Source organism: Erythranthe guttata, chromosome 9 (assembly GCF_056151865.1).
Source record: "Erythranthe guttata isolate IM_541 chromosome 9, IM_541, whole genome shotgun sequence".
In the NCBI taxonomy this organism is placed as follows: domain Eukaryota; kingdom Viridiplantae; phylum Streptophyta; class Magnoliopsida; order Lamiales; family Phrymaceae; genus Erythranthe; species Erythranthe guttata.
Window position 1 is genome coordinate 16,765,591 of NC_142541.1, and position 12,219 is coordinate 16,777,809.

At 34.5% G+C, this 12,219-nt stretch overlaps 2 protein-coding genes across 3 annotated transcripts; both read left to right on the top strand.

The window, feature by feature from the left end:
* The first annotated feature begins 1 nt into the window (after window position 1).
* Window positions 2-1,434, top strand: LOC148768235 (uncharacterized). Of its 2 annotated transcripts, none has more exons than XR_016033528.1 (3): window positions 2-22; window positions 399-1,099; window positions 1,210-1,434. XR_016033528.1 is itself a non-coding variant. In XM_088823211.1 (3 exons), exons 2-3 carry the CDS (start codon window positions 417-419, stop codon window positions 1,210-1,212), a joined length of 657 nt encoding a protein of 218 aa, XP_088679337.1. In that variant the 5' UTR covers window positions 2-22; window positions 399-416; the 3' UTR covers window positions 1,213-1,434. The 2 variants fall into 2 exon arrangements, 1 of the variants encoding a protein (XP_088679337.1); XM_088823211.1 differs by having other exon boundaries at window positions 399-1,070.
* A 2,311-nt stretch (window positions 1,435-3,745) lies between these two features.
* On the top strand, window positions 3,746-7,562 carry LOC105975809 (D-3-phosphoglycerate dehydrogenase 3, chloroplastic). Its single transcript, XM_013001043.2, has 5 exons — window positions 3,746-4,568; window positions 5,622-5,998; window positions 6,149-6,259; window positions 6,346-6,441; window positions 6,537-7,562. The coding sequence occupies exons 1-5, from the start codon at window positions 3,929-3,931 to the stop codon at window positions 7,206-7,208; spliced, it is 1,896 nt and encodes a 631-aa protein (XP_012856497.2). The 5' UTR covers window positions 3,746-3,928; the 3' UTR covers window positions 7,209-7,562.
* The last annotated feature ends 4,657 nt before the right edge of the window (window positions 7,563-12,219 follow it).

Sequence of the window (12,219 nt, forward strand, 5' to 3'; positions counted from 1 at the left end):
TTGAAATTGAGTTACTTTCCGGGTACACTCTTGAATACCTCTGTTTTCATTGATTTGCAAGAATAAACTTGCATCACTTCTTTATTCTTCTTAATTTTATTATTTCAGGATTTATGTATTTATGTCAAATCATGAGAAGATTACAACTGTTCCATGTTGTCTATCTTTTCTAGAACATTAATGTATGCTATTTATGTAAGAACCATCCACCAATTTTATAATGCATGTTCTTGCATTATAGTGCATTTCATTTGTATACCGTTTCAAATGATCTTTTGGCTTGATTAGATTTCTAGTAGTTACGTGTTTTAGGTGACATCCCAACTTTGTTTTAGGTGCTAAACTTTAAAACCCTCTGTTTGACTTCCTTTGCTTTTTTTTTCTGGACATGGAATTAGGATCTTTGATTTTATACTATGGATCCGAGTCAGCCGACGAGTGAGCTTTGGGTCGAGATTCGTCTCAAACAAAATGAGTGTTTGTTCTATGAATCTTATCTGAGGAAACTACATTTGAAACTTAAAAGGATGGAACAGCAGTTGAAAGTCATGTACGAGATAATTTACTTAATAAAAACTAAGGTCCTAGAGGAGAGGGAGAGCATGCATGAGAATATATTGAAATTTGGTGATTTGGGTGGTTACGCAATCAAACGAAAACTGGAGGACCTTAGGAAGTTCTTTCAAGATTCCAATGACGCCCGACTTACAAAGGAGGAGGAAGTCGTAAAGCTTAAAAGAGAAATGCAACAGATTAACATGGCTATCGAAAAGATCGAAGGGAAGAGAGATAATGCGGAAACAGCCTCGCTTGAGCTCCTAAATTCATGTACTAACTTGGAAAAGGCCGAAGTTTTGGGTCCAGCCGACCTTTTGACCTTGTACACGATCAGAGAGGATTTCCCTGAATTGAACCTGAAGTTTTCGTTTCATGATTTTATCATTTTTAGCCTTGAAGACCGCAAGAGTATTTTCGAAGAACTACAAATTGGAACTGAGCACAAGTATGGTCCTGAACCCTGGGAGTCATATGTTCTAGATAAAGGTCAATTCAAAATAGACAACAATGCAGTTAAGAAAGCTCCTGAACAGTATTAGAGGTAAGATATTAAAAAAAAATCTCATTTGTTGCCGAATATATATATTTTTTATTGTTGCTATTTCCTTAACAATCTCATCTGTGACACAAACTTTTTTTTTCTTTGTGCAGTGATATTGGAGATGCCATGGGATCAAGATTTCGTTAGCTTTTACAATAGAAAGATTTTCGTTATTAAAAGTGTTAGTGTTTGTTTACGATATATGATGCGATACAATACGCAAGTGCTAGCTAGTATTTCTTTATGGGATAGATATGCAATGCAAGTGTAAGTATTTCTGTATAGATATGATAGTAGTTTGGAAAAGTAATCAGATAATAGTTTGCAAAAAGTTGATGCTTTTTTTCCAAAGATTATGAGATAGTAGTTTGGACTTTAGAAAAATAATAAGCAGCAGCCCAAACTATTATAAAATTATGAGAAGGGGTTGTTGGCTAGTTGAGTGCCAAATGCGGCCCATCAAATTAAATTAGGGTAAATTACAAACACCCCCCTGAGGTATGGCCAAATTACAAAAACACCCTTCTTGTTTGGATAATTACAACCACCCCCTCAACTCATCAAATTTAGTGGAATCTTTGAGATTATATGGAATATTATCACTTTTGTACCCGTTTTATCCAATTCAAACTCTACATTATGAAGCAAGATGACCATAATATGTGATTTTTAGCTTGTATATATCAGTTTGTGGTGCATCGAAAACTGTATTTTTTACACAAAAAGAGTACAAACTAGAGCACATTTCATGGAATCTAGATGACTATGTTGAATTTGGCACCATAAAGGTGGAGGTCTAAGAAAAAAATCATAGTTGAGGGGGTAGATGTAATTATCCAAACAAGAGGGGGGGTTTTGTAATTTGACCATACCTCAGGGGGGGTGTTTGTAATTTACCCAATTAAATTATACAACAGGCATTTAATTATGCACGTGACTGAAATATCAAGAACGTGGCCCCAATTTTCACTTTATTAGTATCGAAATGGAAAAAGAAAAAGGAAAAAAGAAAAAGGAAAAAAGAAAAAGGGGGATCCATCAAATAAACTGGAGAATATTCAGATATTTTTAAGCAACTATCTCAAATTAAAGTATATAGTAACTTTATTAGGAGTATAGGGTCACCATACTTGGTTTTAATTTTAAATGTTTTGAAGCCACTTGATCACTACTGGCAGCTTTGAATGTATTTACAGCATATAACAGTCCACATTCATGCAAGAATTTCCACTTGATCACTACTGGGGGCGAGTATTAATTATAGACCTCATTTAAATAAATAAAAAATTAAGTGCTAAAAACATATAATCATTTCTTTAAATTTATTTAAACATTTCGATATATCTTGAAATATTAATTAAGCCAATTGGACTATGTAATGTAAGTAATAGTCCTCCTAGCCCAATTCTTAAGTGGCCCAAAATGAACTAACTAACATCGGTTAAAAGGCCTTTAACCATAAATAATCATTTTATTAACTATCGTGTTCATCATATATATATATATATATATATATATATATATATATATATATATATATATATATATATATATATATAATATATGCATTAGAAATTACATTAAAAATATATGCCATATATATTAAAAGATAAGGGTATGTTTGGAACCGTTTTTATTTTGTTTTCATTGTTTCCCCAAAACAAAATGGGATTTATTACACTTTTCAAATCATTTTCTCAAAACAATTTCAAAAGTTTCTCTCCTTCAGACATGATGTGACTGCTACAGTAAAATGATTGGACTGCTACAGTAAAAAAATGTCTTCACTAAAAAACAAATAAACATCACTTCACCTTTAAATTTTTTTCTTCAAACATACATTTTTCTAACACCTTTAAACATGATTTGACTTGCTACAGTGTATTTTGTCTCCTTCCAAAATACAAACAAACATTACTTTCATTCTCAAATTATTCCCCCAAAACATATTTCCTCAAAATGAAATCAAAATAAGATACAAAACGCTTCCAAACATTGCCTAAGTAATTGTGTTGGAATAATGCTTTCCCACCAACCCCTTTTACAAATTATTGGAGCTTATTATATACACAACTGCCTACCCACCTCCTTCAACAAATCTTGGAATTAGAAAAAAAAACTTTAAATAAATAATACTAACACATAAAAAACAATTAACAAAATACTTAACCTACCCACCCACGCACCAAAATTTCAGATCCCATTTCAATTCCTTAATCATGTCGAAATAGTATAGTCAAAACTCATTACCTACCATGATTAAGGGCCAAAAGTGTCATTTGTTAAAATTTATTAGAACAAAGTGTCCCAAATCGTCGGGTCAACACACTCCAACTCGACATCATGCACACAAATGCTTGTTTTTTAATATTTAAATAATTAATTATAACTTTTTATTAGCTTTAGTCGCCGTTTGTTCCGGCTTACAAACATTTTAGTAGTATTTTATAATATATATTTAGTAGTTCATAAACTTATTAAAAAATTAAATTCATTAAGATAATTCATTGAGTTTGTTTAAATAAGTATTCTAAAATGAATTTGAATTTAATGTATAGTAAAGCCTATATATATATTTTTTTTTTAAATTGAAATAAAATAATTATAAAATAAGATAAAAAGTAAATAGGAGACGTCAGCCAAATTGGCATATTTACCATATTTATACGTAAGGACATTCCATAAAAATCTCTGTGTCCACTCTTATTCTTATTTTCCTCTCCAAAAAGTCTCCTCTCTCTCTCTCTCACTAACATTTTTTCACGCACAAAAACACACACACACAACACACACTTCACACAGAGAGAAAAACACGCTAGAGAGAGAAACATGGCTGCCACCTCCATTTCATCCGCCGCGAACAAGCTCACGAACCAAACGCCGTCGTTTCCGCCTCAGGAGAAAAACTCACATCCTTCCCCCACCTCTCTCTCCTTCTCCAATTCCTCCATTTCTCTACAGAAGCTCTCCTTCTCCACCAATTTCACGAATCCGAATTCCCGCAGCTCCACGGCCATCAATGTTCTCAAGACGGCGGAGGCATCCGAATCTGTTTCCAGGACCCGGGATCCGGAACCGGTTGGCAAATCGACGAAGCCTACTATCCTCGTCTCCGAGAAACTCGGAGAAGCCGGGCTCGATCTGCTGCGGAGCTTCGGCAACGTTGAGTGTTTGTACAGCTTGTCTCAGGAGGATTTGTGCGCAAAGATCTCGGAGTGCGACGCGCTGATTGTGCGGAGTGGGACGAAGGTGACCCGCCAGGTGTTTGAAGCTGCCAAGGGGAAGCTGAAGGTGGTCGGACGCGCCGGAGTTGGGATTGACAACGTGGATCTGCAGGCGGCGACGGAGTTCGGGTGCTTGGTGGTGAATGCGCCGACGGCGAACACCATTGCGGCGGCGGAGCATGGAATTGCTTTGCTCGCTGGTATGGCGAGGAATGTTGCGCAGGCTGATGCTTCCATGAAAGCTGGTATAACCTTATTTCTCTGTCTATGTTGTAATTATATAGCTATCTTGTTTGAACCCTAGATCCAGAGTTTAGTTGAGCAATTTAAAAAAGGAGAAGCGAAATCACCCGAGAACTGACTTTTCGTGGCTGCACTTCCTTTATATTAGGCGTTGATTTAGATGATTTTAATGTTTACGAAATACCGTCTGATTTTTTTTTTTTTTAAGTGAGGTCTATAATCTTATAATTGATTGGGATGCAATAGTGCTCTCCACGGAGAAAGCTACGATCCTAGTGAAACGATACATCGTATAGATCTGAATGCCAAGGCAGAACCAATGCTAAGTTGTTCTTCCCGTAGAGCTTTCTTGAATCGGATCACGGATATTGAATATTCTAGGGTGGGTCTTTGATCTTCTGTATTGGTAAAGCAATTATAATATTTATTTGCAGTGTTGGGGTTTTCCTTGTTTTAAAACTGAGATCTGATTTTCTTAATGGTTATTCTCTGCTAATGTGGTGGTATGCTCATCTTAACTTAGGTTACAGGAGATATGTAGTATAACATAAAGCTTCTCTGAATCGGATCCCAATACCCTTTAGGAAAGGTGTTTGATCTTCTAATCTTGTTAAAGTAAATATCATTGTTGGTTTGCATTGTTGGCTTTATCTTGTTTTGAAACTGGTTTTTGTGTTTTTAATGTTTATTGCTGGTTAGTGTAGTGGTATACTGGTGGCGATGTGAAGTATATATAGCATGTGGTAACGGATGAGATATTGTTTCTTATCACTAGCAAAGACTCATAAATTTGCCAGATGTTATAGAGCAGCATGCCTTCGAAGAAATTGAAAAATATACTTTTGTAGATGTACGTTTGCCCTGAATTTTAGAGTGTATTTAGTATATATTATAGAAAATTAATGCAGAGTACTAATAGTACCTGAATGCTGTATAGTCTAACATTTCTATGTTACTTCAGTTAACTTGCTATATTATTCAGGAATCACATACTCGTAACCTTGGTGACTTGGTTTCCGTATAATTTCTTGTATCTGATGCTTTTTCTTTGACAGGAAAATGGCAACGTAATAAATACGTTGGTGTTTCTCTGGTTGGGAAGACATTGGCTGTAATGGGATTCGGTAAAGTTGGATCTGAAGTCGCGAGACGTGCGAAAGGACTTGGAATGCATGTCATTGCCCACGACCCATATGCTCCAGCTGATAGAGCACGTGCTCTTGGTGCTGAGTTGGTTTCTTTCGATCAAGCCATCTCCACTGCAGACTTCATTTCTCTCCACATGCCTCTTACCCCTGCAACTAACAAGATACTTAATGATGACACTTTCGCAAAGATGAAGAAGGGAGTGCGCATCATAAACGTTGCCCGTGGTGGTGTCATAGATGAAGATGCTTTAGTGAGGGCCCTTGATAACGGAATAGTTGCCCAGGTTCACCTTCTTTTGCATTTGAGACCATTTAGTTTTCACTAATGATTGCAAATATTTGGAAATGTTTGTTCATGTCTTTTGGTTTGACATTACGTAATCTTGGTATTTCAATTTTGAAACTGAAATCTTTGTTCATCTTGATATTTATAGGCAGCGCTTGATGTGTTCACAGTGGAACCCCCGCCTCAAGATAGCAAATTAGTGCAACACGAGAATGTGACAGTTACTCCACATCTTGGAGCTAGCACAAAGGAAGCACAGGTACGAGTTGACCAATTCCATTCTCCATCGTTCATGTATTGAAACTTTTGTCACGCTAATATATGCTCTTATTACCATCATTTCAGGAAGGAGTTGCAGTTGAAATAGCAGAGGCAGTTGTCGGTGCACTCAGAGGAGAGCTTTCTGCAACTGCTGTAAATGCTCCAATGGTTCCTCCCGAGGTAAAATCAATGCTTGCCTACAGCATTTCTTTTCATATTCTCACAAATGATGTCTCTCACTAAAAATGTCACTATTTCCAAATATTTTTTATCAGGTCTTGTCTGAGTTGGCTCCTTATGTAGCTCTGGCTGAAAAACTCGGTAGACTAGCTGTACAGTTAGTTGCCGGAGGAAGTGGAATCCAATCAGTTAAGGTGGCGTACAGCTCAGCACGGGATCCGGACAACCTAGACACCAGACTTCTCCGAGCCATGATAACAAAAGGCATAATCGAGCCGATTTCAGACGCTCACATTAACCTTGTAAATGCAGACTTCATAGCCAAGCAGAAAGGCCTCCGATTAAGTGAGGAGAGAGTCTTTGTTGACTCTTCTCCAGAAAACCCTATCGAGTCAATTCAGGTACAGATAAGTAACGTTGGTTCGAAATTCGCCAGCGCGTTATCGGACAACGGAAACATAAGTGTTGAGGGGAAAGTGAAGTACGGGGTACCCCATTTAACACGTGTGGGGCCCTTTAGCGTTGATGTGAGTTTGGAGGGAAATCTGATACTGTGCCGACAAGTTGACCAGCCTGGAATGATTGGTCAAGTCGGAAGTATTCTTGGAGAGAGTAATGTGAATGTTAGCTTTATGAGTGTGGGGAGGACTTTGAAGAGGACAAAGGCTGTTATGGCAATCGGGGTTGACGAAGAACCCGACAAGGAGACTCTCAAGAAGATCGGTGAAGTTGCTGCAATCGAAGAGTTTGTGTTTCTTGATCTTTAAAAAAGCTTGATTTTTATATTCAATTATCGCTGTTATTTCAAAATAAAAGACGTTGGCAGCTGAGATTTCACTAAGTCGTTCGTGTTCGTGTTGTATTAGAGGAAAAATGGTTTATTGTTACTACTATATATAGTTGTGTGAGTGGAAACATGTTTGATGCTTCCACTTTCACATTTGATGTGTGGTGGTTTATATTACTAGGTTAGGGAGTAGTGTTGTATTATTGCTTATGGAGTGTATTTTGTTTTTGTTGTTGTTGTGTTTAAAATGCACTCTTGAATTGTTTTTTTGTCTGGAAGGAGTTATTGAGTTTGCTTATTTGCTACTATACCATGTAAGCAATATTTTGAGCTTAATTTTTTTTATTTTTTTTTCTTTCATTAGATCTAAAAATAAACTGTGTTGTTGTCGGTGCAGATTAAAGTAGGGAATTGCTTTTTGCGGTTTGAAAATTGCTATTTGCGGTTTCTAACAAAACCCCCCAAAAAAACACTTTATTTCACTAAAACCCCAAAACTTTCCAAAAATCCAAAAACACCCCCCAAAACGCGTAAACGCCCAACTTGGGCGCCCATTCATGCAGTGCACGCCCAAGTTGGGCGTGCAAGCTGCATTTGGGCGCCCGAGTTGGGCGTCCAGTGCAAAATTTTATTTATTTATTTATTTATTTTTTTTTTTTAAATGTTCGAACGCCCAAGATGGGCGCCCAAGGCGTGTACGAACGCCGGGCGTTCGTACACGCCTTGGGCGCCCATCTTGGGCGTTCGAACATTTTTTTGCGAAAAAAAAAGCCCTACAAATTGATTTGTAGGGCTTTTTAACATGAAATTGGTTCCGTAATCGACCTACCCAATGCATGTTACACATAAAAGAGTCGAAATTACATCAAAAAATCGAAGCCCAACCCTTCTTCAAGCTTGATTTCGAATTTTCGATTTTTTTTTTTTTCTATTTGCAGTTTTAGGGGGTTTTTTGATATTTTTAAAAGTTTTGGGGGGTTTTGTTATAAACCGCGAATAGCAATTTTGTGACCGCAAATAGCATTTTCGTTAAAGTATTATTGCTTTCGTTTTCAATAAAATTGTGAAAAAATTGCAATTTAATTTGGTTCTTATAAATTTGGTCCCCACTGCATTTAGTGTTTTAGTGCAATCTGCAATTTGCCATTTATGAGAAAGATCTCTCTCTGGTGTGAAAACGATGATTCTTCCTCTCATGAATTTATGACCCTTTCTATTTTCATGGTAGTGCTGTCAGTATGCACCTCACTCATCTTCCGAATTTATAAATGGTGTTTTTCAAGATTCATTAGATTTTGTCAAATTATAAAAAATCCCTCTCATGTTTGGTTAATTACAATCATCTCCTTAATTGTGAATTTCTTATATGTACACTATTGTGGTGTCAAATTTAGCGAAATCTTCTAGATTATGTGGAATATTTTCTAGTTTGTATCCGTTCTACTTCATTCGAGCTCTTTTGAAACAAGATGATCATAAGATATGCCTTTTGTCTTGTAAAAATCAGATGATGGTGCATCAGAAACTGCATTTTTACACAAAATGAGTACAAACTAAAAAACATTCCACTGAATCTAGAAGATTATGTTGAGTTTGACCCCATAAGGATGAACGTGTATGAAGATTCATAATTGAAGGATGCGGTTGTAATTACCCAAACAATATGAATTTTCGTAATTTGACTTCACCGCAGGGGAGTGACCGTATTTTACAAAAAAAAAAAAAAAAAAAAAAAAAAAAACCCAAAAAAATCACCACAAAACAAGATTTATCCTTATCGAAAGAGTATGCATGTTTTTAAGGAGACACAAACGCATGGGTGTATATGCTGAATATTTTAGTAGAGAGTTGAAAACATGTTGAAAGAAAGTGAAAACGCGTTGAAACTCAGACAAAGCAACTACCAAATTGTTGGAAATTTGAGAAGTTTTAAAACTTAAAATTGCTTTTATTATTTTAATTATATTTTGTAACGTCCCCTTCAATGGCCATTATGCACCATTAAACTCTCTTTGACCCTTAAGGTCACAACCACCCTATAAATAGGGTCATTAGCTTACTTGCTAGAACACATCATAGCATATAACACTACACATACACACTTACACAAAGCATGCATCATCTTCTATATTTTCCTATAAACCTTGGGCACTTAGATAAGGTTCGTTCTTAAGCTTCCTATGATCGTTGCTCATAGACGAAGCACCGGCGAGGCCATTGGGTTTTATCTTGGGAGTATGATCAGCCGTCAATACCTGCACGAAGGGAGGCAATCATTCTCTTAGGACAGTGTCTAGTGGCACGACTCCTATTCAGGCCAGCCGTTCTATTACTTTTACTTTAATCTATTTTCTATTCCTATATGATTATCTTATTTTATATATTGCATGTTCTTAATTGTTTAATATAAAATTGTATTTTCTAAAAATATTCACAACAATCTAAGAGAATGATTCTTGATTTAATTTTGCTACCCAGTTAATTTATAGATTAGAGTACCGTTGTTTACTAATTGAAAATAAGCATTGTCTGGTTTCAGTAGCATTCTTATTGTTTATAAACTTGAGCACCAATTGACATGATAAAGGCATCTTAACTGAATTAGAAATGCACTGTTCATTAGTATAAAATTATTGTATAAATTTATGCGTTGTACATTAAGCATTCATGCTTACATTTGACATATTATTATATTATGCTATTGTTCATTGGAAATTGATGTAAAGTTGCATATTTGCTTATCGTTTTAAATTCTGAAATTAACTGGCTAATTCGAGTTGGAAATCAGGACTCACAATCATAAATTAAAGTTCAGTTACATTTTGGCTATATGCTGGAATATTTTATTACTTGAAAATGACACCCAAAATATATATGTAATGAATGTGCTATTTATTTTCTATAGACGTTACATTAAACTCTTTATGATTTATCTCTTAATTGATAAGTAGTAATTATATTTGTAACTGAAAATTAGTGGAACATCATCATTATTTATTTTTCAAATTTATTAGTACGTTCTCATGGTTACAATAATAAGGTGCAAAATATATTCTACCACTTACAACTCTAATTATTACTGTCAATTTGGTTGAGAATTAATGATTGATATGTTCTTATGAATTATTGTTGCCAATCGTTGATGTCATCTAATATTTGATAATAATTGAAAATTAAATTGGTGATTCAGACTTTGCTCTAAGCATAAAGTAAGATAAAAAAACCCATATATGCTTTCAAATGTTTCAAGACTTTGAAGCATATATAACGTGATCATTTATCTATTTTTATCTACTATAAATTAACTACAAATTTTTGTACTTAGATGAGCATGTATCTCTATAGACCATCAACTGTGATTGCATTATAAGGAAGCCACACTCGATGGGAAGTTGGTGGATACACAAAGAAAAAAAAAAGTGTAAATTCATGTAGCAGTGGAGATTTAAACTCATCAAAAGGTATGTATCTATTATTTGACAATTAAATAAAAAGAAAAAAAAAATGAAATAGACCTCTTATATTGAGGGCCATGAGATATGCTATATCTTTTAATTAATAACATTTTAAAAGAGACAATTATACTTTTGGAATGTCTAAAATATGAATGTTATTCAGAGTATCATTTGGCATGATTTAGTTATTAAAAGTTAACTGAAATATTAATTAATTATTTGTTTATTTGCCCATTGGAAATTGACTACTTAAGAAATATTTTCATAACGTTCATTAGCTTGACAGTTGTACATAATTATTTTATTTTGTGACATTTGTGCATGGTAGTTATTTTACATAAAAATAAAATGGTGTGAATTTTTTTTTGACTCTCTTCTTTAGATTATTCCGTTTCCACTCATGAATCCAAGTTTGGATATAATTGTCTGCGTATAGTTATTGTTTATAGATAAAATAAAGTTTAAAGCTATGTTTGGTGAACTTTCAAATGGATTTAACACTTCATGCATTCAAGATATTATTGCATGCATGAATTTACGTATGTGAAATTTTGATATTCTATGAGACTATGCCCGTGCTATTTGATTTGTTTGAATTCTAGAATGCCTATGCATGAAAACCATTCTATGATAATGGTTCAACTATTTTCACGCTGTTTAGATTGAAAATGATTCTCATAATATGTTCGTGTTATCAAAAGTGAAATACTGAGCTTGAATTAAGTGTTTAATTTATTTTGTGAATATCAAAATTTGATTGAGATATGTTTTCGTAGTAAATGAAATCAAAAGTTAATTATCCTTGTATGCCGATGCATGGCATTAAATGGTGATTTTGAAAGCTAATTGACTATGACTTTTAATTAATATTTTGAGGTATCTCTTTATCTTTTGCCAAACATTTAAAAAGAAAAAAAAAAAAAAAAACCCCAAAGACAAATTTGAGAATTTATTCATTAAAAGTTATTTCAATGAGTATTTCTCCTTATTCAAGATAACGTGATTTAAAAGGAGTATATATTTCATCTTATATCTAAAACTCCCACTATCTTTTGTGAATTTGCTTAAATAGCTAATTTCATTTAATTGAAATTAAAAGGTCTATGCTATTGTTGTTAAAAGAGTTATTTCATGCCTAAATTCTCTTGAAATGTGGGGGTATTTATCAAAATGAAAATCTTGATCATATAAGGTCATGTCTGAGAAAATTAAATATTTGATCATTGATCTTCGAACAAGAAATTGAGTTTGACACCTGCAGAAAATCTCAAAGTATTTAGTATCAGTTGAAGAGAAATATGATATTCTCTCAACAGTAACGTTTGAAACATTTGTTAAAGAACTGCCCTATAAGGGTGTAAAACTCATTGATCAAATTAAAATTTCGAAAGAAATGATCATTGATCTATTAAGGATCTATCCTATAAGGATATAAAAATTCATCGAGGGGGATGGGCATAAGCCCGTAAGGGAGTCACCTCCGGGAGTAACCCAACCTTTGTGATTGGAGACCCCATGAAGAAGGTTCAATGTGGT

Bases quoted from the DNA above. Each gene is read 5' to 3' on its own strand.
- LOC148768235 (XM_088823211.1), top strand. From the start codon at position 417: ATGGATCCGAGTCAGCCGACGAGTGAGCTTTGGGTCGAGATTCGTCTC.
- LOC105975809 (XM_013001043.2), top strand. From the start codon at position 3,929: ATGGCTGCCACCTCCATTTCATCCGCCGCGAACAAGCTCACGAACCAA. The intron at 6,260-6,345 runs GTACGAGTTGAC...CCATCATTTCAG, and splicing joins CTAGCACAAAGGAAGCACAG to GAAGGAGTTGCAGTTGAAAT. The intron at 6,442-6,536 runs GTAAAATCAATG...ATTTTTTATCAG, and splicing joins CTCCAATGGTTCCTCCCGAG to GTCTTGTCTGAGTTGGCTCC.